General features: G+C 58.2%; 1 protein-coding gene across 11 annotated transcripts in view; it reads right to left on the minus strand.

Annotated features, from left to right (window-relative positions):
- Nucleotides 1–42: 42 nt before the first annotated feature.
- Nucleotides 43–26,111, minus strand: part of KMT2D (lysine methyltransferase 2D) — a 40,861-nt gene continuing 14,792 nt past the window's right edge. For 2 of the 11 annotated variants that reach the window (XM_084955532.1, XM_084955531.1), the window contains exons 20-56: nucleotides 25,607–25,828; nucleotides 25,276–25,395; nucleotides 25,073–25,186; nucleotides 24,723–24,853; nucleotides 24,492–24,639; nucleotides 24,227–24,292; nucleotides 23,927–24,037; nucleotides 23,604–23,741; nucleotides 23,405–23,489; nucleotides 22,933–23,174; nucleotides 22,762–22,835; nucleotides 22,497–22,547; nucleotides 20,547–22,358; nucleotides 20,261–20,440; nucleotides 20,044–20,180; nucleotides 17,924–19,818; nucleotides 16,146–16,269; nucleotides 15,915–15,999; nucleotides 15,743–15,809; nucleotides 15,397–15,629; nucleotides 12,411–15,296; nucleotides 12,136–12,276; nucleotides 11,844–12,011; nucleotides 11,527–11,686; nucleotides 10,845–10,920; nucleotides 10,497–10,672; nucleotides 10,267–10,397; nucleotides 9,166–9,298; nucleotides 8,959–9,086; nucleotides 7,673–8,813; nucleotides 6,119–6,255; nucleotides 5,884–6,014; nucleotides 5,332–5,379; nucleotides 3,625–3,910; nucleotides 3,323–3,396; nucleotides 3,101–3,209; nucleotides 43–2,963 (exon numbers count right to left, since the gene is read on the minus strand). In XM_084955532.1, the coding sequence (XP_084811658.1) occupies nucleotides 2,871–2,963; nucleotides 3,101–3,209; nucleotides 3,323–3,396; nucleotides 3,625–3,910; nucleotides 5,332–5,379; nucleotides 5,884–6,014; nucleotides 6,119–6,255; nucleotides 7,673–8,813; nucleotides 8,959–9,086; nucleotides 9,166–9,298; nucleotides 10,267–10,397; nucleotides 10,497–10,672; nucleotides 10,845–10,920; nucleotides 11,527–11,686; nucleotides 11,844–12,011; nucleotides 12,136–12,276; nucleotides 12,411–15,296; nucleotides 15,397–15,629; nucleotides 15,743–15,809; nucleotides 15,915–15,999; nucleotides 16,146–16,269; nucleotides 17,924–19,818; nucleotides 20,044–20,180; nucleotides 20,261–20,440; nucleotides 20,547–22,358; nucleotides 22,497–22,547; nucleotides 22,762–22,835; nucleotides 22,933–23,174; nucleotides 23,405–23,489; nucleotides 23,604–23,741; nucleotides 23,927–24,037; nucleotides 24,227–24,292; nucleotides 24,492–24,639; nucleotides 24,723–24,853; nucleotides 25,073–25,186; nucleotides 25,276–25,395; nucleotides 25,607–25,828 (12,053 nt within the window). In that variant the 3' untranslated portion in view covers nucleotides 43–2,870. The remainder of the gene's footprint in view (nucleotides 2,964–3,100; nucleotides 3,210–3,322; nucleotides 3,397–3,624; nucleotides 3,911–5,331; nucleotides 5,380–5,883; nucleotides 6,015–6,118; nucleotides 6,256–7,672; nucleotides 8,814–8,958; nucleotides 9,087–9,165; nucleotides 9,299–10,266; nucleotides 10,398–10,496; nucleotides 10,673–10,844; nucleotides 10,921–11,526; nucleotides 11,687–11,843; nucleotides 12,012–12,135; nucleotides 12,277–12,410; nucleotides 15,297–15,396; nucleotides 15,630–15,742; nucleotides 15,810–15,914; nucleotides 16,000–16,145; nucleotides 16,270–17,923; nucleotides 19,819–20,043; nucleotides 20,181–20,260; nucleotides 20,441–20,546; nucleotides 22,359–22,496; nucleotides 22,548–22,761; nucleotides 22,836–22,932; nucleotides 23,175–23,404; nucleotides 23,490–23,603; nucleotides 23,742–23,926; nucleotides 24,038–24,226; nucleotides 24,293–24,491; nucleotides 24,640–24,722; nucleotides 24,854–25,072; nucleotides 25,187–25,275; nucleotides 25,396–25,606; nucleotides 25,829–26,111) is intronic. The other 9 variants (XM_084955533.1, XM_084955534.1, XM_084955539.1 and 6 more) reach the window with 9 other exon arrangements.

Consider the following 26,111-nt stretch of genomic DNA (forward strand, 5'->3'; position numbering starts at 1 on the left):
CTGATCCCACCGACGGCGAGGGTGACGGGACGGAGCCGCTTGTATTTAAAATGTTCTTTTTTTTATTTGTCGTTTAAAAACAAACTTGGAAGAAGCAAAATCCAAAACTTGCCCTTTGCCTCTTGCAACATAAATTATGTACAGTTCAGAATGATCGCTGATACAAAACATGCCAAGGACAGGGGCGCTGGGGGTGGAGGGAGAGAGGGCGCTTTAAAAAAGGGAATCATTTCATCCGTTGTTACGAAGGACCAACCTTGCTGTACAGGATACACACAACACAAAATAAAGTCTTCACGGGATTCACACTTGTCAGAGATTTATTTTTTAAAAAGGGGGAGGGTCCTGGAGGTGAGGGGAGAAGACCGTAAAGGGGAAAAACTGAAAATTGAATATGTGCAAGTGTAAACCAACCCAAAATACAAACACGGGGGTGGGGGTGGGGGAGGGAATTCTGATGCAATTATACAGGCGGGGTACTTAAAAAAAAAAAAAAAAACCAACAACCAAAATTCCAACCTTGTAGCTTGGGTCTGAGTTAGTTTATATAAAAATTAAAAACTGTATAAGGTTTCTTCACTAAATTCTACAGGACTATCGGATACCTAGCATACGCTTACAAAGTCTGCCCCATCCCCTTTTCCCAATCCCAGGGCCCAAGCCCCAACCAGGGCCTGACTCACTGGAGCCAAATCTCCCCATCCCTGGAGCCTAGACCTTTTGCTCTTGGAAAAGGAACATCCAATGGCTTTGGGGTCAGCAGCCCAGTCTCCCCACTGTCTGATTTCATTACAGTGGTTTCTGTGGGGGTGGGGGTGGGGGTGGGGGTGGGATGTTATCCTCTTAAACATTTGCAGCTTGAAACAGTTGAGGAAGCAGCTTAAAAAAAAAAAAAAAATCTCCCTACCCCCATCAATCCGCAACCCCCCAAATTCAAAAACAAAACAAAAACAAACCTAAAATCACAACAGCGACCGTGCTCCCCCTCCAGCAGGCCTGCCCACACACCGCCACCAAGCCCACCCCTACACTCCAGATATTTGATTCTTGAAAATATTAATTACAAAATGCCCTTTGCCCACAGCCCCTAGGAGAGAACTGCATATAAGCTTCATCTTCATCCCCACGGCTCCCTACCAGAGAGGGGTCTGGGGCCGCATCTACCCCCGGACCTACCCCTACCCCCAGGAAGAGGTTCAACTGCAGCACAAGCTTGGGCAGAAAGGGGAAGGAAAGGGAGGCAGGGGAACCCATTACCCTCTGGCTCCCCCTGGGGCCAGCTCACTTTTGTGCGTTATAACATAGTCCAACTATACAAAAGGGGGTGGGAATCGCCCAGCCTCTACACCCCCACCTTACAGCAGTCACAGCCAGGGGGTGGGGAGGAGGGGGTGAGGAAAAGGGCGGTAGGTTGGGTAATGGAGGGGGCCCCCCCACAAGGGGAGCTCCATGTGTCCGCCCCACACCCCCCTACCATTTATAAACTGGTTTTGTAAAAAGAAAATAGATATATTTATATAGAATATATAAAGCACAAAAATTAGTAGTTTTACATTTGCTCTCCCCGGGGGTGGGGGGAGAGGGGAGGGTTCTCACCTCCAGCCGGCTCCCCCATGCCCCACAAGACTATGTACAATCCCATGTATAAATAGATAAATACCCCCCACCCTCCCCGCGCTGACACTAAGCTCCCCCACCCCCACATCACCACCCCTTCCCACCAGACCAGCAGCAGTTTGGTGACCAAGGGAAAGTGGGAGCTCCGGGCCACACCCTGCCTCACTGGGTATGGGCATGCCACTCAGGGATAGCCCTCACCCTACCACCCATCCACCCCGTCCAGGGGCTGGAGGGCAAATGGGCTCATGATGGGGCTGGGAAAACAGGAGGGGGATATCCTGGTCCTAGCTTTAGCACGCCCCTCCTGCCCCCATGTCCAGATGGAGAAGGAAGTCCTAGAGCAACTAGGGGCCAGTCATCCCCAATCTTCATCATCATTAGCCTCAACCACCATCCCATGCCCATAATTAAAAACAAAGAGGGATTTTTTGTTGTTGTTTTTTTTCTTCTTCCTCCTACCCCCCTTCCACCCACTCAGAAGAGGGCAGTGAGGTGGGGGAGAGGGTTGGGGCAGTAGGGGGCTTGGAGAGGGTCTCACATTTCAAAACAGCAAAAAATCCAACACTTAAATGAGGTAGGTGTGGGTGCGGGGTCTCCTTGCCCGGCTTGCCTGGCTTGCCCTCCTGGGCAGCTGGGCGCCTCTTTCCCGTTCATGTTGCATTTGTCAGAGTGGAAAACAAGGAAACACAACCCATAGAGAGACAGAGACACAAAGGAGAAGAGGGAGACAGAGACAGATTGAGAGGGAAGGGGATGGGGGTGAGGGTGGGGGCAGGACCCGGCAGGCAGGGCCAGGTGTGGGACCCGGCCTTTGGGATTGTCAAGCTTAGTCAAGTCTCTTTGCAGCCTTGAGTTGGGCCAGAGAGGTCGGTGGGAGCAGCAGGGCTGTGAGGCCCGGCCACACATCCTCCTCCCCCCTCCCTGCTGCCTCCCAGATGCTTCTGGGTAGTTCCCGGCCCATATCCCCCTCAAACCTGAGATGCCCAATGGCTGCTTCTGTCTGGCCCCTCCTGGAGCTGGGGGCAGAGATGCCAGCCTGGGGGCCGGTGGCGGGGAAGAGGGTCATCCCTGGTGCCCAGGGTGGGCTTGGCCTAGGGCCCTCCGCCCCAGCCTCCTGCTCCGGGGCTCCGGTCAGCCGGCAGCCCCAGCCCTGGGTCCTGGCTCTGGCTGCTACCTCTCTTCCCCCTCATCCCTTTCAGGGAAGAGGTTGGGGGTGGGGGGACTCCCCTGCCTGGTAGCCTCAACGCTTCTTAGTTCATCCATTTCCGACAATTCCAGGCTCCACAGTGGCAGGGGATCTTGTGCTGATCGTCCTCAAAATCAAACTGATAGTCATAGGTCAGCTGCAATGAGAAGAGGGCAGAATCAGGGCCCATCCCCCAGAGGAAGTGGGGGCGGGCAGTGGCCCTGGAATTGGACTGGGGGCGATGGCAGGGAAGAGGGAGCTGCTCTGTCGCTCGCTGAGGATGTTTCCTCCTACCTCCTCTCCTTTGGGGATTCGCCGGCTCGAGATGATGATGATTTTGTCCTCCTTGTCAAAGGTCACAACTTCTGCCACACAGTTAGGGGCACAGGAATGGTTAATGTACCTGGGCAGTGGAACAGGTCAGGAGTGGCAGGCAATTGAGTTGGATGACTCTGGCTCCTTGTTGGCCCACCCCCAGAGACCCCCTAAATCTCTCCTTACTCATGCCCCTCTCACCTGGCAGGGCCTCCGGTCAACGTAGCATCAATCACATGTTCATTGTTTATTCGAAACATGTAGATGCCTCGATTCTAGAAAGGCAGAGGTTGCAGAAGGAGCAAGAAGGTCAGAGAACAGCCGTGGTGGTGGTGGGCTCAGGTGGTGGACTTGGGCGGTGGGCTTCTCTTCATTTCTCCTGTCTCCTGCCTCTCCTCTCCTCTTTCCACAGCTCTGCACCAGCTCCTCTGGACCCAACCCCGCCCCTCACCCTTGGCTAAGTGTGGACCACGCACCCCGACGGCCCCTCTGCCAGCCCATACCTGCTCCTCATAGATCTTCTCCCGCCGGTTGGCCACCTCGTTGCGAATGATGGTGCCAATGTACTCGATGACCATTGTGTGCTTTTCTAGGTCCTTGGCTGCGTAGAGCCCCAGGCCCTGGATACGGGAGCGAGCCAGATACACATTGTTCTTCCACTCGGTGCGGAGCCGCCGATACTGAGATGACTTGGAGTGCACGAACTGCTTGCTGTACGGGGTGTTGGTCTCGCCTGTGAAGGTGCTCTGATAGGCCTTGGACATGCTGGTGCTGTTCAGAGTGTGGGGCCTGGGAGGTGATACAGTCCATGACAAGACAGCTCTCCCTCAGACCAGGCACACACCACCCACTTCCTCCCTGGGAGGTGCAACGCTCCAGTCTGGGGTGTGTGCTGCCTCGGGAATGGAGGAGAGGCATTGGGGCCTTGGCTTTGGAGAGGCAGCCACTAGCTACAGGGACCCTTCCAACACCCTGGGAGACAGAGAGAGCCCAGGATGGGGGGGGGCGGGGCATGGAGGGAGGGAAAAGGGCGCTGATTCCCCTACACTGAGCCCGCTCTCCCATCTCCCCTCTTTCTGCCACCCTCCTGCCACACTGGACCCAAGGCCAGGCTCCTCTGGGAGGTCTTCCCAGGCAGCCCAGGCCTGGAATTTAAGCTCATGATTTGTTCAAATATCTGAGTCCCACCTCCTCCTCGTGCTGGAAGCTCTGAAAATGGGGGCCATGTCTATGACATTGGGCTGGACTTGAATTAAAATCGGCTCTGGATTCACAGCCAAAAGGTGGTACCCTTGCCTTCCTTGCACTGTCCCTGTCTCTGATATAACATTGGGCTCCGTGCAGATGGCTCAGTGCAGGGGAATGACTGCTGCCTAGCAGGATGCCTTTTCACCACCCTAGGGCACCAGCCAAATTCTTGCCCATCCCAAAACAGTGGTTTTCAAACGTTTTTGATTCTCTTTCATATAGCAGAAATCTTTTTTTTTCCTTTAACGAAGCCTTACAGGAACTCCAATGTGTAAACTAGACAGAAATGGAACTCTTCTGGTTGAATCCAATTTGGGGAAGGGGGAGTTACGTATAGAGAGGGCCAAGTTCTGCCCACTCAGTTTATTTTATTTAGTTTTAGTTTTCTTTTTTAGGGCCGCACCTGCAGCACCTGGAGGTTCCCAGGCTAGGGGTCGAATTGGAGCTGTAGCCGCTCGCCTACACCATAGCCACAGATCTGAGCTGTATCTGCAGCCTACACCACAGCTCATGGCAATGCCGGATCCTTAACCCACTGAGCAAGGCCAGGGATCAAACCTGCGTCCTCATGGATTCGCTAGTCAGATTCGCTTCACTAAGCCATGACGGGAACTCCTGCCCACTCGGTTTATGTGTTCCAGGGCTTTCTGGAACACGCACAGTTTGAAGACCACTGCTGTAGAGCACCAAGGACTAGGAAAGAGTGGGGTAGAGTCTGACGCTCCACGACAGCCCCGAGGAGCAACCAAAGGCCTTCGAAAAAGCCCTCCTATCATGGCTTCTGCCTCCCTCTACCCGGGGACCAAGGTCAGGCTACTGTGGTACACAGAAAGCACAGTGAACCACAAGTCAAGATGCAAGACTCTGGTCCCAGCTGTGTGACCTTCGTCTAGTCACTTAACCTTTCTGGGTCTCGGTTTTCTCAGCTGTAAAATGGGGACCATACCACCTGCCCTACCTACCTCATAAGGTTGTTGTGAGGATCAAATGAGATAATGGATGTGAAAACGCTTTGAAAAAAAAAGTATAAAGTGCTATACGAATGTAAGGTTTTATTATTTTTCTACCATATTCCTAATTATTTATCTTTGACACCAACTCAGCCTGGGGAAGGGAAGGCGAACCGAACCTAGCACTCACGGGGTGTCAGTCTGAGGTTTGGGAGCATCACAGGCTCCCTGGAGGCAAAACAGGAGAGGAAGGTGGTGACCGGGTCCTTTACGCATTTTATAAAATGTCACCACTGTTTACCCAGAACCTCCCCGATGGCCAGTCCCAGGTGCCCAAGATAAGTCTGTCCCTAGATTGCAGGTCAACCCAGAACACCTGAGGAGGTCGGGTCGGAGGAAAGGGACACCCGAGTGCTACCTGGGCACCCTCTAATCAGGAGCCTAGAGTGAACCCCCGGTCTCTCCAAGGTAACTCTGATCTGTCCCCCAAGCACTCCTAATTGGCCAGAGGGCCCCTACCAACCCCCATCCCCACACCCCTTGGCCCCAGCCTCACAAGCTCACCGTTTGTAGTGTGTGAGAATTTTAGGCTCTGATCGGGCACAACCAGTGGGGTTGATCATGAGCGGTAGCTCCATCAGGGGGTGGCGTCCATAGCGGAATAAATAATTTTGACAGCTTTCCACTCCGGGCAGCTGTGGGCACAGGTCATGCTCGCTTTAGCCTGAGCACGTCTGGGGCAGGACCGACATCCCCGGTGCCCCCCCCGGCCCCGGCCCCGGCCCTGGCCCCGCCTTACTGATTCAGCTATGCGCAGCACGGCGTGCACCGTCAGCCCAAAGAGCTCCTCGCCTTTCAGGTACTCGGGGAAGAGCCGCAGCATGTCGGCCTCTTTCCTCATGGCGGCCACAGGCTCGATGATGCGATTCCACACAGCTAAGAGGCAAGGAAACAGGACAGCCCTCAGAGGCAACTTCTGCTCGATGACCTCCACTCTAATCTCAATCCAAAGCTAGTTGTTTTCTGGAGCCTTGCCCACCTTGCTGTCAAGAGGGTGGGTGATGCTTCAGGACCCCCCCTCGGACTCCCAATCTCGGGCTCCCTCAACAAGCCAGGAGGCGTCCCACCCTGAAGTGGCAACAGCAAGCCTTGTGATGTGGCCTTGTGATGTGACACAGACACACGGGCCCAGAGCCCAGGATACGTGGCGGCACAGGCCCTGGGCTTTACTGAGAGCCAGAACAACAGGCATGTTTTATTGAGAAGACTTGGGTTCAGGTTCTAATACTGGCCATGTGGTCTTTTTTTTTTTTTTCCGCTTTTTAAGGCCACACCCGCAGCACATGGAGGTTCCCAGGCTAGGGGTCAAATCGGAGCTACAGCTGCCAGCCTACGCTAGAGCCACAGCAACACCAGATCTGAGCCGCATCTGCAACCTACACCACAGCTCACAACAATGCCGGATCCTTAACCCCCGAGCAAGGACAGGGATCGAACCCGCGACCTCATGGTTCCTAGTCAGATTCGTTTCTGCTGCACCACAACAGGAATTCCATGGGGTCTTTTTCTCTTTTTCTTCTTTTTACCGCTATACATGTGGCATATGGAAGTTCCCAGAATAGGGGTAGAACAGGTGCTGCAGCTGCCAGCCTAGAGCACAGCCACGGCAACACCTGACCCAAGCCACGTCTGCAACCTACGCCACAGCTCGCAGCAGTGCCGGATCCTTAACTCACTGAGCGAAGCCAGGGATAGAACCCACATCCTCAGAGAGACAGTATCAGGTTCTTAACCTGCTGAGCTACAATGGGAACTCCCGGTCGTGGGCTCTTAAGGCAAATACTTAAATCTCTCTACACAACTCAGTCTATAGACAAACCTGGCATAATAATAGCACTTACCTTGTAGGACTATGTGAATGAAATAACCTACATCCATCATTTAGCTTAGTTTGTGGCCCACGGTACGTGCTCACTACAGTGTAACTGTTATTTACTGTTATTTTTATCTTTAACACTCAAACTAAGATCCAAAGATTTTATCCAGGGAAAAGCAACCATAAGGAACTCAAGGCCAGGATCAGACTGGGGAGCTGGATGACAGGGTCTCAGGACTGTAGCCTTTAGTTCCAATGAGGTTAAGAAAAGGAGCTAGAAAATGCGTAGTCAGACAAGCAAAATACCTTCAGTTAAAAGGGAGATCTCTGGGGATCTTCAAGAGACCTCCAAGTGCCCAAAGTGGGAGCAATAAATCCCTCACGAGGAGCCTACAGATCTCTTTTCAACACTGCAAAGGAGATTCTGGGAGAACCTTGCCCAATTCCGTACTACTGCTTCCAGGGCCCCACGCTCACCCTGGGGAGAGGCGTCAGTGAAGACCAGGTCCTCCAGGCCCTGCTCCATGACTTTGATCATGAATTCCGGCCGGCCGTTGTTTTCGCCGATGGAGCAGCGGTAGCAGCAGCGGCGGTTGTTAGTGCGGAGGCTCCAGTAGATGCGCGTGGCCTCGTAGCCCACAGGATAGAGGGCGGTGGCACTGTGGAAGTCGGCCATCTGGTGGGGGAGCAGCTGTCCAATGGCGTGGAACACAAGGCCCCCCACACGGAACATGTGCAGCCGCTCTCCACGCTGGATGATGCTGGCGATTTGCTTAACCTCATCTCGCTCGATGTAGACCCGCCGGAAGACAGCAAAAGAGCTCAGCTCCTGCTCACACGGCCCCTTGATCTTATGCATCGGACAGAGCATGGTCTTGTCCTTGAAGAACATGCACTTGGCGCGGATGGCGCAGGCAAAATGGTAGACATTGGGGCAACGCATGCGATTGCAGCTGCTGGTGGCACCAGTGCGCTGGCACAGGGAGCACTTGGTGAGCAGTCCTCGGTGCAAGGCAACCTCCACGTTCATCAGCGCCCCGCCCTGGGTCTCATACACCTCTGTGGACCACAGGGCACAGTTGAGGTGCACCCACAGGTCCAGGTCCAGGTTCAGCAGGCGGGCTGGCCCGTCAGTGGCCCCATCCCCCTCCTCATGACAGAAGCAGCAGCGCCGCATGTCTCGAGGCACCTTGTCGGGTCGCAGGGCTGTGCCAAGCTGTTCCATAAACTCTGCCACTTCCCGCTCATCCTCCTGCCGCCCGCTGCCCTTCTGGATGGTGAGCAGCAGCCGGAGCCGCTTCCAGCGCACTCCCTTCCACTTTTTGAGGCGAGGGGGCCGAGAATCTTCGCCTTCTTCAGAAGGCCGGGCTCGGGGCTTGGGCCGGGCTGCTTCAGGGGACGAGGCCAGTGGCAGAGGCGAGGGAACGGGTGGCTCAGCTGGGGGTTCCGCTGGAAGTTCAACCAAGGGTTCGGCGGGGGGGCTGGCAGGGGAGGGTGCCAAAGGGGAGGGGGGTGGGGAGGGTTCTTCGGGAGGCGGGGCCGAGAGCTGTCGCACGTCCAGGTTGGAGACGTTGTAGGTGTAGCTGTGTTGGGTGGGTGGCTCCGGGGCGGGGCTCTCCTATGGGAAGATGCCCCGGCCGGTTAGTGCCAGCTGCTCACTTAACTCGTCACCTCTCTCCTCCCACCCAGACTCCACCCGCCCCAAAGCCCTCGGCCTTTCTCTGTCCTGGCCAGATACCCACCCGTTTCTCCAAGAGACGCACCTGTTTGAGGAGACTCAAGATGTCTAACTGGCTCTTGAGGGTATAGCCAGGCAACACCGCATCAAACTGCTTCAGCCAATCGGGGCCAGCTTCTGGGCTCTTGCCTCCCAGGCCCTTTTCTTTCCCGCCTGCAGGAAGGAAGGGGTCAGAGCCTCCTAGCAGGAATCGTTCCCTGCAGGTCCCGAAGAGTTTGCCTGCCATACTCACCAGGGCCCTCGGCTTCCCCCTTCTTAGGCTCGATGCCCACCCGGGCAGGGCTCTCTGGGAACAGCACCTCATAGGAGTTGGGGATCTTCATGCTTAGCAGCTCTGCCACTGCCACCATCACACCATTCAGGTTCTGCCAGGACAGGAAAGGGGATGGGAGAGCCGTGTCGACAGTGTGTGTGGAGGGAGAACTACTACCAGCTCAGTGGGACAATGACACCCACAACCCAACTCCCCAAGCAGCCGGTCTGTCCAGCCCCTATGCCATCCGGCTCTTCTCATGCGTTTCCTTTACGGGCAGCCTCTTCCAAACTGCTGTGGCATTAACAGGAGCTCCCCAAAAAGAGACTTGTGTCAACTAAGTTTAGGAAATGACACACACTAGGTCCACTGCTTGGAAATTCACCCTACACATTAGCAAAATAAAAGGTCTGAAGAGTCTTGTAGTAAAGGTATCTGTTTCGTTATTTTAATTTGGGTTTCCAATTTTCTCTGACCACAAAACTCTAATAACAGTTTCAAAGGAACAGAATTCCACCCAATGTGACCGTGGACATACTGTTTTGTAGGACTTGTCACATCACACACACTTTTCTATTTGTTGACTTAAATGTCTTTACCACTGAACCGCTGAACTGTGAGCCCCCCACCCCCCGAGGGCAGGGACCCCTCAACACTTCATTTTCCCTAATCCCACAGTCTGGCTCAGGCTTGCCTACACAGTAGGTCCTCAATGCACAGTCTTTTTTTTTTTTTTTGTCTTTTTGCCATTTCTAGGCCCACTCCTGTGGCATATGGAGGTTCCCAGGCTAGGGACTAAATCAGAGCTGTAGCCACCGGCCTACGCCAGAGCCACAGCAACACAGGATCCGAGCCGCGTCTGCAACCTACACCACAGCTCACGGCAACGCCAGATCCTTAACCCGCTGAGCAGGGCCAGAGATCGAACCCGCAACCTCATGGTTCCTAGTCGGATTCGTTAACCACTGCGCCACGACGGGAACTGCGGTCAATGCACAGTCTTGAATGACTGGATTTATCCAGACGCGCTCCTAGGACTGCCCTCTGACCAGCATCCACCTAGGCACCCCCAGGATATACCTTGGCCGCCGCAGCAGAAACCGTCAGCATGACTGAAACCTCGCTTCCTTTGCCCTTTTCCCAAGTTGTAGCAGGCAGCTTCCCAGGGGCCTCCAGATCCAGGGCCCCATAAGGTTTGCTCTCTGGGAAGACTGAGAGAGAGAGGGACGTGTGTGAGCTCCGGCCGCCTCTCTCCCCTGCCCCCAGTGACAATGCGGCCTGGCCCTCTCCGCACCCAGAGCAACCTCTACCTGGGATGCTGGCTCGAGGAATGATGGGGATGACGGGGGAGAGAGCACGCTCTTCCTGCTCCCATCGGCCTGAGCCCAGCTGAGGGAAACGAGGGGCCTCCTCTCCCAGGATGCTCTCGGGGGATGAAGCCGGCACAATGCTGTCAGGAGAATCGCTGTCTTCGTCACTCTCCATCCTGTGGGCCAAAAGGAGACCTTTGCTGCTACATCCCTGCAGAGGCCCCCTCCCAAGTCTAGAGATTAGCGCATGTCGCAGGCTTACGTGAAATCTGCCACTGGCCAAGGGGAAAATAAGGCAAGCGGTCCTGCACCCCAATTCCTCATCCCCATTACCAGCCCCTCTCGCACCTGACATCCTCAGTCTGATTGTGAGGGGGTGTAGGCAAGGCAGCCAGCAGGTCTAGACTCTTCACCTCTGAAGCATCTGAGGAGTGAGCAGAACAGTCAGGCTAAGGGTGGCCAGAGTGATGGAGCTTTCTCCCACGCGTTCCAGAACTAACTGGTACAAGATCTAGTTTAGCTGGCGTGACCACTGTCTACCTGCCCACCCATCCACCAGCTTGGGGCAGACGAGCTACATTTACTGAGCCTTTCTAAAGGTGTAACTCTTTAGGTATGGTCTACATCAGCTACCCCAGCAGGCGAGTATTCTCTTTTACAGTGAGAGAACTGAGACTCACACAAGTCAGTCAAGTTCCTTGGTCGCAGTAACACAGTGAAACGAATGCAGGAGCCAGAATTCAAATCCGGACCTGACTGCAGTTCGTAGCCACTGCAGTAAGCCGGCCATTCCTTACAAGCAAAAGCTTCATTAACACTCTCCCTGCCTTGGTGCCCCTGCTCTGGACTCCAGAGGCCTGTTCTCGCCTCCAACAAATCAGTCCTGAAGAGGCCCTTCCTCTCTCGGGTGCCTGGGCATATATGCACCCAGAGCAGCATGCGACCCACTCCTATCTTAAACTGGACCACAGGGGACTCCAGCCCCCAAGACCTCCCAGGGAAGGAGAAGCCCACTCCATCCTTGACCTACCCCTCAGTGTCCCTTCAGTGTCCCGGGCAGAGGCGGTCTCCTTGGGGTGCTCCCCCAGCTCTTCAGATGGAGTGACACCATTCACCATCTTCTGCTGCACCGATGGGGGTGGGGTGGGGGGCAGCGACGAGGGTGGTGTCGGCGGGTTACTCAGGTTATTCTGGGGGCGGGGTGGGGCGGTGTGTGCAAGATGGCATAGGGAGACTGACATATCTCCTGGCCCTACGCTACACCAACCATATCCTCGAGTTGGCCACCCCTACCTCCACCTCCCCAAGAACCTCATTGTCCCCAAAAGGTATTTCCAGTTTTCTGACCTTGGTGAGCAGCTGGGAGTAGTAGTCAGGGCCTGTGGGCAGCGCCCCACTTCCAAAGGCCCCCCTCAGCTGGCACTGCCCATTGATGGGGCAGCTGCTGCCAAAGGGAGCAAAGAGACTAAAATTGGCGGTGATGGTAGGCTCCGTGAGGGGCAGCAGGGACAGCTCCTAGGAGGGGCAAGACGACAAGGTTGGAGAGCGGCGGCGTGTATATCTCTGCCACTGCACAGCTGGGGGCCAGGCTGCCCCCTATCCTGGGATGGGACCAGGGGACTGGCGCCCGGGGGGTCACCTGTTTCAGCTGTTTCAGCAAGGCCTCGCTGGCCCTGACCCCGTCCTCCTTCCGCAGCTTCTTTCGGGAGCTCACCAACCTGTCGCTTGCCTTCTGTACCCGCTTGGGCTTCGGTGTCAAAGGCTTCCTTGCTGCCGTATCCTAAGCCGGACGAACCCACAGTGAAGGCTGCTGTCGTCCTCAAAGCCCTCGCCTCATTTCACCCAGACCTGCTCACGCTGCCCCCGGGGCTCCAGGCCCCACTCGGTCTGCTCCACTCCAGCTAGAGTACTCACCTCCCTGTTGCTGGGGGTACCCTGTAGTTTCTGCTCCAGCCCAGCCAGCTTGCTGTCAATGTGCCCGTTGATCTCAGCTCGCAGCCCCTCAGGCCCCCGCCCATTCTTTGTTCGTAGAAGCTTCTGCAAGAGCAGATGCCCAGCCTCTGAGCGGGGGCCTGCCAGCAGGAGGTGGTTGCTGGTACCTGGTGCCCCCATTGGCTCCCCGTTGGCTTCCCTCTTCACTGCCTGGGCTCCCAGGGCACATGGCTCTTCCCGAGGCTCCTGCTTGATGCTGAGATGGGGTTGTTCAGGCACTGCCTGCCCATTCACCTGCTCCAGATGCCCAGGTACCATGCTGCTTTGCTCCAGCTTCCGGGCTTCTGCTAGGTTGTCTGGGGGGTCCCAAGGTCCCAGCCCCTTGCCAAAAAAGGTATCTGCAAGCTGGGCAGCAGCAGGTGAGACCCTCCCAGGAGGCAGCTCTGAGGGCGGCCCCTGGGGTTTGGGGGTTCCTGGCTGGGCAGTGGGGAGCTGGGCCTCAGAGGGAAGCTGGGAGCTAGGGGACGGTAACCGTGAAGAAGGTCTCTTTGGCTCTTGGGGGCTGGATGGCGGAGGTGTGGGGTGGACAGGGCCAAGGACTGGTCCTGTGGATAAGGCTCCTTGTGGGGCGGGGAGCCGGGGTGGGCCCTGAGGTCGAAGTCCTGCCCCCAGCTCCTGGAGAGGGCCTGTCTGGGATCCAGGGAAGCCCCCAAGTTGGGGTTGGCGGCCCAGGAGGCCCTGGAGGGGAGAGGGCTGGGTCCCAGGCTCCTGGTAGGGTGGGGTCTGGCGTACTGCCTGATTCTGCTGTAGCTGCCGCTGCATGAGGAGTGCCTGGAGCTGCTGCTGCTGCTGAGGACTCAAGTGCCGCAGCTGCGGGTTTTTGGCCAGGACTCCTTGGAGCTGTGCTCGAAGCTGACCCACTGTAGGCATGACTCCAGCCCCAGGCAGGCCCTGCCCAGATTGGGGGACAGATCCTGGTTTGGCAGGCTGTGGCCCTGCATTATTTTGTATGGGCCGCTCTAGTCCAAGGGGCTGTTGGGAGCCCAGAAGGTTCTGGGTCATGGGCCCAGGCTGCTCCCCTAAGGAAACAGAGGACTGAGTCAGCAGATGAGGCATAGACGAGGCCTCAGAAGATGGGCCACCACCTGGCTGCCCATGGCTTCCCACACCCGCTGAGTGGAGCAGGTTAACTTGCTGCTGCTGTTGTCCTGGGAGCCTCAGAGGTGGCTGCACCTGCACAGAGTTGGGCTGCGGCTGGACCTGGGGTTGGACAAGTAGGAGCTGTGAGTCTCCGGAGAGTGAGGGCTTTACCTCCCCTGGTTCAGTGGCCACTGACTCCGGTACAGCTCCTATTGCTAATGGCCCTCCCTGCTGTGTGGAGGGCCCCTCAGTGCCCTCTGGAGGAAGAGCCGTCTCTACAATGCTTTGCTCCTTGCCCGTTAGGATGAGGGTTGGGCCCACGGCTCCGGGGCTGGAAAAGTGTTGCAAAGGCTTGGCTGGCATGCCAGGGCCAAGTGCAACCTGCTGCTGGGGCGGTGGCGGCTGCGGCGGCTGCTGTTGCTGCTGTTGCTGAGGAGACAGTAAAGTTCGACTCTGGCTCAAGAGGCCCATCTGCTGCTGTTGTTGTAGCTGTTGCTGCTGCTGTTGTTGTAACTGTTGCTGCTGCTGTTGTTGTAGCTGTTGCTGCTGCTGTTGTTGTAGCTGTTGCTGCTGCTGCTGTTGTAGCTGTTGCTGCTGCTGTTGCAGCTGCTGCTGCTGCTGCAGCTGTTGCTGCTGTAGCTGCTGCTGCTGCTGCTGTTGTAGCTGCTGCTGCTGTTGTAGCTGCTGCTGCTGCTGCTGGAGCTGCTGCTGCTGCTGCTGCTGGAGCTGCTGCTGTTGCTGCTGGAGCTGCTGCTGTTGCTGCTGCAAGGAGGCCATGGGCTGAGCACTCAACTTGGGCTGCCCGCTGTGTGGCATGAGACCCTGCTGAAGATGGGAAAGCCCTGCCATGGATCCCTGTTGTTGGTGCTGTTGGTGCTGCTGCTGCTGTTGCTGCTGGGCGGTGACCAGGCGGTGTCCCATAAGGCCTTGACCCTGCTGTGCCATCTGGGGGGAACTCAGCACCCGGGGCTGGGTCAGAAGCACCTGCCTGTGAGGGCCCTGGGGGCCCAAAGCTCCAGGGTGCTGTTGCTGCTGCTGCAACACTGCCACCTGCGCAGGGCCCAGCATGCCCTGGGGCCCCTGGGGTGGCTGGGGGGACAGCTGCTGGACCAAGAGGCCCTGATGGCTGCTGGGAGGCAGAAGCCCCTGGGGCTTCGGACCCAGGGCCTGGTTCGCCTGTACACCCTGGCCCTGCTGCTGTTGCTGCTGGATTGCCACTTGTCCTAGGAGATGCTGCTGCTGCTGCTGCTGCTGCTGCTGCTGTTGCTGCTGCTGCAGTTTCTGGGCAAGTTGCATGCGCTGCTGCTGTAGCTGCAGCTGCCTTTCCTGTAAAAGCCTCGAGTCAGGTCCTAGGCCTCGAAGAGCAAGGTTGCCAGGGAAAAAGCCCCCTGAGGGGCCAGCTAGGGCCCCAGCCCCACTAGAATGTTGCTGTTGCTGCTGTTGGGCCAGGGTGGTGTTGAGGAAGGGGCCACCAGGCTGTCCAGGTAATGCCATGCCCCCAGGGGGCAGGCGAAGACCTGCGGCTTGCCCACCCGGGGGCCCCTGCGGTGGCTGCAGCCCATGGCCAGGGAGCAGCTGACCAGGAAGCTTGGTGAGTAGCCGGGGACTCTGGGAAGGGCTGAGGGCCAGTACGGCTGAGTGCTGCTGCTGCTGTTGTTGCTGCTGCTGCTGCTGCTTATTCCGATATTCTGCCATGAGATTAGTGTGCTCCTTCTGCTGCTTCCGGACCTAACATGGGAGGGCCAGGGAGGTCAGCTTGGAGCCTGCGCACCCGTGCCATCCCTCTTCCCAGGCTCCTGGTTGCTAGGCTGAAGTCTGCTTTCCTCACCTGATCCAGCTGTTTCTGGATCTTGCTCTGCTGTTCCGTAACCAGCTTGAGCTTCTCAGCATCAGCCTCCGGGAACTCACGGCCAGCCTTTTTGGCAGTGCGCTGCTTGGCACACAGAGCCTTCCGGGACTTGCGGTGCACCCCGATCTGCTCCTCTAGCACCTTCAGTTGCATCTGTAGGAGCTGCTGCGTATGGAACAGCCACTCCTCATACTGCCGCTGGTCAGCCTCATCTGGGAAAGGAAGCAGGCGGGGGTCAGGGCCTGCAAAATGGTCATCCGAATCCCTCTTTCCCCATGTGCCCCAAGCCACTTCCTCACACCCTCTTCCCCATCCCCATACTCACTGATCACTCCCTGGGCAAAAGTGGGTGGGTTGGGACGCGGCTGGGAAGGGTCCCCGGCACTCCGCTCCTGTGGTGAGACAGACTACTTAAGGCTCACTGTTCTGTCCCAAGCCCTAAGAAGGGTAGCCCGATGGCACAGGACCCAAGTTCCTACTCCCACCTGACCATTTACCTGGCCACTCCCAGCTGCCACATGGTTCTGCAGATCGCTGCCGGGCCCCCCTGAGAGCCTCTGGGCCAGCAGGGACACTTGCTGCCTGGAGTCCACCAAAGCAAAGAGGATATGTTGGTGATGGGGAAAGTGAAAGGGCAAAGAGGTGGGGCAAGCCGGAAGAAGGATCAGGAAGAAGAGGGGAAGGACTGGAAAAGAAAACATCCAAACGTCCCATCCCACAAGTCTTACCTGTTCATACCAGGTGCCACTCCAATGCTACCCTGAGCCATCACCTTCTTGATGCCTTTCAAAGCCACCATCTTGGCCTTTGCAATGGGATCAATGATATCTTCCGCAGCAAATTTGTCCAGGTCTGGAGAGGCAAGAGCCAAGTGAGCTGGGCATTAAGATCAATGCCCCATTCTATGTCTGTAGTTCCTACACCTTGACCTCCACCAAGCCAAGCAGAACAATAGCATGGCATGGTGGAAAGACCACTGGATTAGGAGCCGGGCAAAAAAATAACGTTCTTGGAGTTCCCATTGTGGCTCAGTGGTTAACGAATCCGACTAGGAACCATGAGGTTGCGGGTTCAATCCCTGGCCTTGCTCAGTGGGTTGGGGATCCGGCATTGCTGTGAGCTGTGGTGTAGGCTGCAGACGCGGCTCGGATCCCACGTTGCTGTGGCTCTGGTGTAGGCTGGTGGCTACAGCTCCGACTCAGCCCCTAGCCTGGGAACCTCCACATGCGGTGGGAGTAGCCCTAGAAACGGCAAAAAGACAAAAAGCAAAAAAAAAAAAAAAAAAAAAAAACCAGTAACGTTCTTAGGGCAACTAAGCGTAGCCCAAGAACCCAAGATGTGGGCACTGCGCCAGAGCCCAATGGTAGAGCCATTTTAGGGCAAGCCTCACCTACAGACCACTCTCCTGCCTGTCCAGAATGCTGGGTAGAAAAAGGAACAGGAGTTCCTGTCGTGGCCCAGTGGAAACGAATCTAACTAGTACTCGATCCCTGACCTCGCTAGTGGGTTAAGGATCTGGTGTTGCCGGGAGCTGTGGTGTAGGTCTCAGATGCGGCTCAGAAACTTCATTGCTGTGGCTGTGGTGTAGGCCGGCAGGTGTAGCTCTGATCTGACCCCTAGCCTGGAAACCTCCACATGTCACAGGTGCGGCCCTAAAAAGAAAGACACACGTTCACACGTACACACACACAAAGGAACAAGCAGCCACCAAAAACTTCAATCTTCCTAAAATCCTGTACATTGTCTATTTCTCCCCTGTTCAGAAAACTTCTGACTCCCTACTTTGAAGAGAACTAACCAAACTCCCTCACTGATTATTCTGAGGCAGTAAAACAGTTAAGAGGATGTGAGGAACAGGGTTCAAATTCCTGCTGTTACTTGTGTGATTCTGGGGAAGTTACCTACCCTCCATGCTTGTTTCCTTTTCCATAATCAAAGAGAGTAACAGTCCCTATTCAATGAATCTGTTGCGATGATTAGACAATGAACGTAAAGCGCCCGGCACAGGGCTTGGCTATCATAATTTGAGGTCTTCTTCAGTCTGGGCCCTGGTACCTTCCCAAAGTTACGGGAGTGCCCACACACTTCCCACCACAAGGCCTGCTCCAGCCTACCACTCCACTCATTGTCTCCAAATACATCCCGTCGGCTTTCCTGCCACTGAGTCTCCCAAGTCTTTTCACCAACCCAACTGCTTTTTCTTGCACCGCTTTTCTCAAAGTCCTCATCTCTGGGTCTCACCACAGCTACAAACCCTCAGCTAATCAGGCTTCACGCATCCATTCCATTCATTCAAACAGCTGAATGCCTGCTACATGCCGGGCACTGTTCTCTGTTAACAGCTATGGTGCTTCTGCCTACAGCACTAGTACGGTACCCAGCAAAAGCTCTTTGCGTCCCATCTCCCTCAGCTAGGGAGTATCTTGGGTCTGCAACCTCGGTGAGCATCTAGTAGTAACACGGACCACCCCTGAGTAACTGAGCCAGTGCCTCCAGCTGAGGTTACCTGTATCCGGGAAGAAGCTGTTGGCCAGCTGCTGCTGCATCGCCAGCTGCTGCGGCTTCATGCACATGGAAGGTGGCATTGTACCCATGGGCTTTTGTGCCAGCACTGGCTGTGGGCTCTGTTGGGGCACCAAGCCTGCCTGTCCCCCATGCTGCCCACTTAGCATATGCCCTTGGTTGGACACCATGGCCATGGACGGGGCCAGGCGCTGCTGGAGGGCATGAGCTGGTGGCTGGGTGGGCATCAGTGGCTGGGCCAAGCCAGGCTGCCGGGAACCTCCAAGTCCCAGGGAAAGCTGCTGCTGCGGCCCAGCCAAACTGGGAGAAGAGCCCTCATGTGGCAAAGACACGGCCTGGGCAGGACCTGGGGTGGACAGTAGGGAATGCGGCTGCTGCTGCTGTTGCTGCTGCTGCTGCTGCTGTGGGGCAGGCTGCAGCTGTGCTGAAAGCTGCTGCTTCTTTTGCAGCTCCTTCTTCTCGTGTTCCAACAGGTCCTCAATGAGCAAGGGTAACTCGCTGGCTACTAGTGAGCTCTCCATCTTGTCCAGCTCGTCCCCAGATGCATGTCCGCCGGGCAAGGTCAGGGCCCCACTCTCTAGCTCAAACTTTTCCAGCAAGGAGGACCCTCCCGGGCCACTCAGTGGGCTGGGGGTCAGCAGGTGAGCTGGTGGTCCTCCTGCGGCCCTAAAGGGGACCTTCTCAGCTGTGTGCCCACTGCTGGAAAAAGGTCCCGTGCCCATCCGAGTGTCCTGGCTGCCCATCACACTCTGTCCTGCCTTCAGCCCCAGGCTTAGGGAAGTGGGGGCAGGTGCTGGCTCTACCTTGGGGGTGGTGATGGTGAACTGGCAAGGGGAAGGGTGGCGCCCACCCTCCTCCACCTTGGGCTTCACCTCAGGGAGCGCTGATGTCAGACGGGGCTCAGTGGGCTCAGCAGCCGGGGGAGGGCGCTCCTCAGGGCCCAAGGGTCCTGGCTCCACTCCCCGCAGCAGGGCCTCCCGCTCAGCCTTTTCATTGGCCGACTCCACCAGCCTCAGATGCTCGTTGAAGATGTCCTTCTTGTCCCCAGTGTCCAGTTCAGGGTCAGTATAGGCCAGCAGGTCAAACTCATCCCCGTTGAGCAGGTCATCCAGGTGGGGGTCGTTGGTCTCCAGATTTTCCAGGGTGCCCAGCTCATCGTCTCCCTTGGCCACATCCACACCCAGGCCCAGGTGAGCAAGCTCCTCGTCATCCTCCAGGGCCTTGTGGGCATCGAAGTCATCGTCCAGCTCAGGATCCTCACACGGTAACTTCCCAGCTTCCAGGGCCAGAGGAGGGGGGCGGCCCAGCTCAGTGCTGGATGGGGGCCGGCTGACTAGCTCCAAGCCAGCAGGCAGGTTGGGACCCTTGGTGTGGGGCGCTGGATGGAGGCTGTTGTTCAGTTCAGGGGCCGCTGGGGCTGGGGCTGAGGGTTTCTGTGGAGGAAGGCCTGGGACTGCTAGGCCACGAAGCCCTTCAGGGGCCAGTCGGTGGGAGTCCTCGCTTACAGGGTAAAAACGAGGTCTCTGAGGGGGGCCCTGACCAGGAAACGGAGCCCCCCCTGGTCCTAGTCCTTTCTGTACATTGTGCCGCAGCTCAATGAACTGGGCGGGACCAGGTGGACCAGGCACTGGCTCACCAGGGCCAGGCAGGCGGGTGGGAATTCCCGCCAAGGGGGAACCTAGGGCTTGGCGGCCCAGGTCAGGCCCAGGAGTTGACGGAAAGCGAGCAGACATGGCAAGTCGCATGGAAGTTGCTGCTGTTGCCTGTTGCTGCTGCTGCTGCCACAGTTGCTGTTGCTGCTGCTGCTGTTGTTGCAAGGGCAAGGGCCCAGGATAGGGCGCTCGTTGATAGAAAGCTTGGGAGCCCCCTACCAGTTGCCTGGAAGAATACAGAGTGGTCAGTAAGGTGAAACTAGGAAAAAAAAAAGAGGTAGAACACGGGCTGCCCTAAAGAAGGATGGAGTTAATGTGGTGAGCAGGAGGGAATGGGCAAGAAAAAACAAGACCCAAGAAGGATTAGAGACCCGAGAAGATCAGAGGCGCACACGATGGTGGGACAATCTGTTCCCTTGATTTCCCCCCAGGGACTCCCCCAGAGCCTCACCGGCTGTTCACATCCATAGAGGAAGGGGTGGCGGGAGGAGGTGGCCGGGAGAGTCGGTCATCACTGGGGAAAGCCCCTGGCCCCAGGATGGGGCCACCCAGCTTGTTTGGGGGTAGCCCCACGAGGCTGCTCTTGTCCTAGGAGAGACAGGGGTAGATGAAGCTGGGGCCACCTTCAGGAGAATCTTGGGTCCGCCATCCTGTGCCGCTCCACCTACCTGGGTCCCAGCAAAGGGGGTCTGGCCTCGACCCAACTGCTCAAAGGCAGGGCTGCCAGGCTCCGCACCCCAGCTGCCCGGGGGCCCCACTGCTCCAGCAGCTGCGGCAGTTTCCTTCTCCTGCCGAAGGGTGTTGCGCTGGATCTGCTGCCGAATCAGCAGCTCCCGTAGCCGCTGGCGCTGTGCAGAGGACAGAGAAGTGGGGTAAGTCTAAAGTGCTGGCACAAAAGCAGCAGAGTTCCGGGGGGGCGGGGGCGGGGGGCTTGGCTCCAGGATGTCAATTCACCTGTCGTTGCTTCTCCAGCTCTGTCTGGCTGAGGCCGGACATGCCTGGGTCCTGGGTCCCTGGAAGTTCAGGTGCCGCCAAAGAGCTGCCCATCCCAGCCCCTGGGTCTTCTCGCTTCTCAACAGGAGAGGTGATGCCTGCCCGCTGTGAGGCTCCATGGGACAGGTAGGGCAGGGATCCATCGGGTGCAGGTGGTGGTAAGACCGACGGGGGGCGTAGTGGGGACAGCCCATAGCCCTCTCCTGTGGACCCGCTGCTGGGCCCCAGAGGGCTGCCCGATGGGTGGAAGTTCCCCGTGGCTACTGCGTAGTTTGTGCTTTGAGGCTTGCCCAAGGTAGGGCCGGGCCCAAAATGGCTGTTGATCCCGTGGGGTGGAGGGAGACCAGGCTGAGGGACGGGGGGCTTTAGGGAAGGCTCCCCTACCGCCTGAGGGAAAGTGAAACGCATGGGAGAAGGGGTGCCCACAAATGCACCTGTCCCAGGGGACCGGGCAAAACTGGGGGGCTGCGCACTTGGAACCTTGGCATGGAGTTCGCCTGCCGGCCCCGAGGGCAGGGCTGCTGGGAAGCCCCCAGCCCCCAGCGGAGTGTGGGCTAGAGGCCCAGCCTTGAAGGCAACTTCAGGGGGCTGGGGGCGGGGCGGCTTATGCAATGGGGCAAACGGGTCCCGGGACTGAGGGCGTGAGGGTGGGCGGGAATAAGGGTCGGGGGACTGGAAGCGAGGGGTAACCGGGGATGGGCAGAAAGCCTCAGCAGACAGAGGACGGGGTGTCAAGGGGGACTGGGAGCTGGACTGGGACTGGGGACTGGCGGGCACTCGGGAGAAAGGGTCCGAGGGCAGTGAGCGAGGAGGCAGGGCACAGCAGCTCTCAGGGGGTGGGGGCTGGGGCCGAGGGGTCAGTGGGGGCTGGGCATAGGGGTCAGGGTAGGGGCCAGGGCGAAAGATGTCCGAGTGGCTGGGGGGAGAAGGGGCCAAAGCCTGGGCAGGGGGTGGCTCCTGGGGCCTTAGGCCCAAGCCCGGGCTCTGGGGCTCTACCTGAGATGCCCGAGGGGTCAGGGGGGCTTTGAAGACATCGGGTGCCTTTAACTCCAGGCCGCCCAGGTGGGGGCCTGAGGAGGGTGAGTCGACAAAGCCCAGGTTTGGGGGCCCGTAGCTAGGAGAGGATGCCCCAAGCTCTTCCTTCTTCACCTCCAGGGCCTTCCGAGACTCCCCGAAAGGTGGGGGCGACAGGAGGGGCTCCGAAGCCTTGCCTCCCCCTACCCCTGGGCTCTCAGGCACAGCCAGGTTGTCCAGTGAGGGGCATCGGGGTTTGAGGAAGGGGTCAGGCGTGGAAGGCTGGTGTCTGGGGGTGCCAGGCGGGGTAGTGTGGAACTCCCCTGGCTGGCCAGTCCCAGGACGAGATGCGGCGCCCAGCGTCGGGGGCTGCGTGGGGGCCCCGGTTGGACTGGGATAGGGAGGATAGGTGGGCGGTGCCGTGGGGAAGCTGGGCTCCAGAGCGTAGGCGGGGGCCAGTCCAAAGGGGTCCTGCGAAGGCACTTGGGCGGGCACCTGGGGTGGGAGCTTGAGGAAGAGCTCACCGGGCGAGTCGGGGCCGGGCACCGTGCCCGCCGGCGGCTTCAGGAACCCATCCGCAGAGGTAGACAAGCCGGCGGGGGGAGTGGGGCTGCCAATGAAAATGGTGGGGGCAGCAGCAGGAGGCGGACTGCCCAGTGCCCCTGGCTGCGGGGGAATGCGGAGATGTAGGGCCGGTCGGTCAGTCTTACGGGCCATGTCGCCCACCTTGGTCTGCTTGTTGATCTGGCTCTCAGCCTGCTACAGGGGGAGACCAGACACAGAGCAGTGAGGCTGCTGTGGGCAGGCCCTAGGTCCCCACCACCTCAGAGAGGCACCCCCCCCCGCCCCCGCCACTACAGGACTTGGATGGCACCGGCCAGCCTGGCTCCCACTCACCTTTTGCACCTTGTTGATGCGGTGAGCTGCCCGGTTATCTTTGGCCTTTTGCTGAGGAAGAGAGGATGTGGCCTCAGGCTACGACTCCGTCTCACGCCCAGCCCTCATCCCTCACACTGTCACCCACAGTCCCTACCCACCAGCTAATCCCTACTGGCCCAGCTGCCTTGCGAGTGGGAAATGGAAAGAGCCGAGGTGCGTTTCCCAAAGACACCCCCTTCACCTCGCTCCGCTCCCACACTGACCCGGGCTCCCTCTCTCTCACCAGGTAGGGAGCTTTATCAGCAGCTGGAACTTTTCTCCAGAGCTTCATGATTTGTTTGCAACGGCTAGACCAGTCTGGGGGCAGAGAGACCGTGTCAGAGGAGACTTGGCAGGCAACCCCCGCACCTGCCACGTGACCAGGCTGTCTCCCTTGCCCTCGCCCCATAGGTACCTGGGTAATCTTGCTTGAGATTGGGAAAGTTAATGTTGGCATAGAGCACAGGTGAGATGGTAGAGAGCTGGCCCAACTCCTCGTCCTTCTCCCAGCGCTGAAGACTCCGCTGGTTATAGGAGAGCCCGTCGCCCTCACCCTCTGTGGTGGGGGTGGTGGGGGTGGAGGGCGTGGTGCCCCCCGAGCCTGTCCAGGGGCTGTCTGGCTCACCGGGTTCCGGGCTAAAGAAGCCCCCGCGCTCCCTGGGGCGCAGGGGCAGAGAGTCACAGAGGGCAGGGGTGCCGAGCCCCACCCCAGACAAACTGCCCAGAGTCCCCAGGCTACTGCCTTGCCCCAGCAGAGGATGGCCACTAACAGAGGAGCAGAGGGATGTGTTGCTACAGCAGCACCCAGGAGGCCAAGGTCCCCTCCCTCAGCATGACCCCAGCTGCAAGGAAGGGATTGCCCCTGGAGATTAAGCATAAATACCAACCTAGAATCCAGGAATGGGGATTGACAGAGGCCCGGGTAGGAGTCCATTGGGCTGCTGGAGGGGAGATTGCCCAAAGGGAGTCCACCTACGAGGGGCACGGGATCAGAGAAAGGGAGCAAGAGGCCCATCCTAGGGGTGGGCTTGGCCATACCCACCCACCCCATCCCCAAACCACTCCAACCACCCGCATCCAGACAACCTTGAAGAAAGGGCCTCTGTAGCGGTGTACGGCTGCCGTCTAGGCCAGGGGTTCCACACCCCAGATGCTGCTCTCGTTCAGAACCCAGAACGTCCTTGAAAAGCTGCTGCAGGTCCTTGGATTCCATCTTGGGCAGCTCTGTAAGGGATTGATGAAGGATGCAGCTGAGCAAGACTGGGGAGTCGAAGGGACACCACGGGGCTAAAATGGTCATGAACGGGGAAGGTGCCCAGAGAAGCAGGAGGTGAGAATCCCACAGGTAGGACCCTCTCCTTCTCCCACAGAAGCCCCTTGTACACCGGGAACGCAGGTCACAGCCTCACCTTCGGTGGGAATCCTGTCTAAGTCAGAGCTAAGCATCCCTTCACCCGGGGTGCCTGGCTTCTCGGGGTCACTGGGCACTGGGGATGCCTTCACGCCCCCATCCTCAGGTCCTACAATTGCCAGGAGAAACCTATCAGTCAAAGGCAGCACGGAGGGACCACACTGGCCTCCTGAACCACAGAAGGGCACAGGACAGTTCGGTGCCCCTGAGCACAGACCGGCCCGGACGGTGCTCAGGGGCAGAACGGGCTGACAGAAGCAAAACAAAGACAGCAGCCAGTCCTCCCAGCAGCCCTCACCTGGCGTATCAGCCTTGCCCTCGGGGCCACGGGATTCTTCATCTGCAACATCTGGACCATCATCTCCTACGAGCAACAGTTCCCACTTCCATCAGAGATGCCCTGTATCTGACGCCCAGCACAGGCCCCCAGCTCCAAGGCCAGGGCCATTAGCCCACCCTCAACCCTTGGAGACCAGCCCATTTCCCACCAAATACTCTTACCAGCTTCTAAGCACAGAGGGAAGTTGGACCCCTTCAGACCACCTTACCCCCACAGGACTGACCTTTCTGTGAGGTCGGGAGCTCCTTCCTATCTGAGCCTCCATCCCCCTTGGCTTTGGGGCCTCCTAGTCCAAAGCCGGGCCGGCCTACCCCAACTGCAAAAAGGGCCCTCCGGCTCAGGTCCAGCAGCTCCTTCCCAAAGAAGGCTTCCTGTGGGAGGAGTCAGGGAGAAACCAGCTCCTTCCTGCCCTGCAGGCAGACACTGCCCTGGCCCCTCGGAGCCGAAGGCCCACCTGCAAGTAAGCAGGGAACATGTCCTCCAGTTTGCTCTTCTTGCGCCCTCGCCGCTGCTGCTTCTTCTTCTCATCCCCTTCAGCTAAGCTCTGGTCCACAGGGCCCTCTGCAGGCAGGTCAGCAGGTAGCACTGGGGACAGAACGGGAGGTGTCAGCCTCTCGGGCCTGCTGGGCACGCTGCTCCCAACTCGGCCTGGGAACGCTTTCTGCCTACTCTCTCCCCCAGTGCCAGCTGGGCCCTCTGCCCTCCTCACTCCCTGAGTGAGCTCCCCCGCCCCAGGCCTCCCTGGCAGTGTCCCAGAGGTCCTGTGAGTCCCCACCTTCTCCCAGGCCCCGCTGGAGCCCTCACCCGTCTCACCCTCGTCGGGCTGCCCATCCCCACTCAACACCTCCGCCTGTGCAGCAGGCCCCTTTTTCACACGTGTGTGGGATTTCCGCTGTCGCACCATGAAACCACCAATGCCTATAGGGAGGCAGAGCTGAGGCTGAGAGGCTGCCCAGGACCTGGCGAGCCGTCCCTCACCACCCCATCTCCGCATCCCAGGGCCTCACCAGGCCGATAGGGTTTGCGCTTGCGTTTCTTGCTCTCCTCGGTGTCCTCTTTGCCAGGCTCTCCATCAGGGCTGACGGGGCCCTCGAGCTTAATTTCGCATTCCATGTGCTCCACACCACCTGCACATGGGGACAGGAGAGGGAGAGGCAGGTCAGAGGCATGGACCCCTTTAACCCCGTCATCCTGCCACCTGAGAACAGAGAGCCATCTAGACAAGACCAATAGTGGCTTGAGGGTGACTGGGAGTGACAGCGCTGTCCCCACCCAACATTCAACTCTCACGGCCATGCTCCCACTACACTGACACTCCCGGAGATGCCCCAGCCTGACCTTCACCCTTGAGCAGCTCATCAGCGTCCAGGTCCCCATCCTTCTTATCATCAGGGCCAAGGGCATCTGAGGGTTCAGAACCCTCCAGCCCTGGCTCGCCTGGGAGGCCAGGCCGTCCTCGCCGCTGGCGCCGCTTGTGCAGGGGCGACATGGTCAGGTTGCGCAGCACAGCCATGCCTGTTTCTGTCAGCCACACACCCTCGAAGCGAAAGTACTGGGGCTCTGCACAAAGAGGAAGAGCATGGGACCCCTGATGGAGGCCCCAGGGAACCCGCGAGTCCAAGCTCTGGCCTAAGTCCCTAGCTGGGACAAAAGAGACACACTGAAGTTCAGACTGGGGTCTGCGGGCTGGAGAAGACAGATGACCAATGGGCACCGGCTGAGGCCCGCCCTCTCCACCAGGGACCCGGGGGATTCGGAGAGGCTGCTGCGGCAGAAGCCTGACTCCGCCTGTGATTAACCCTCGGCTCACGAGACAGGTTCTCTAGCTGGCCGGGGCCAAGAG

Source organism: Sus scrofa, chromosome 5, assembly GCF_054392235.1.
Source record: "Sus scrofa isolate SSC_HxYL_T2T_F1_AM1 chromosome 5, Sscrofa_HxYL_maternal_Yorkshire_Landrace_v2.0, whole genome shotgun sequence".
Taxonomy (NCBI): Eukaryota; Metazoa; Chordata; class Mammalia; order Artiodactyla; family Suidae; genus Sus; species Sus scrofa.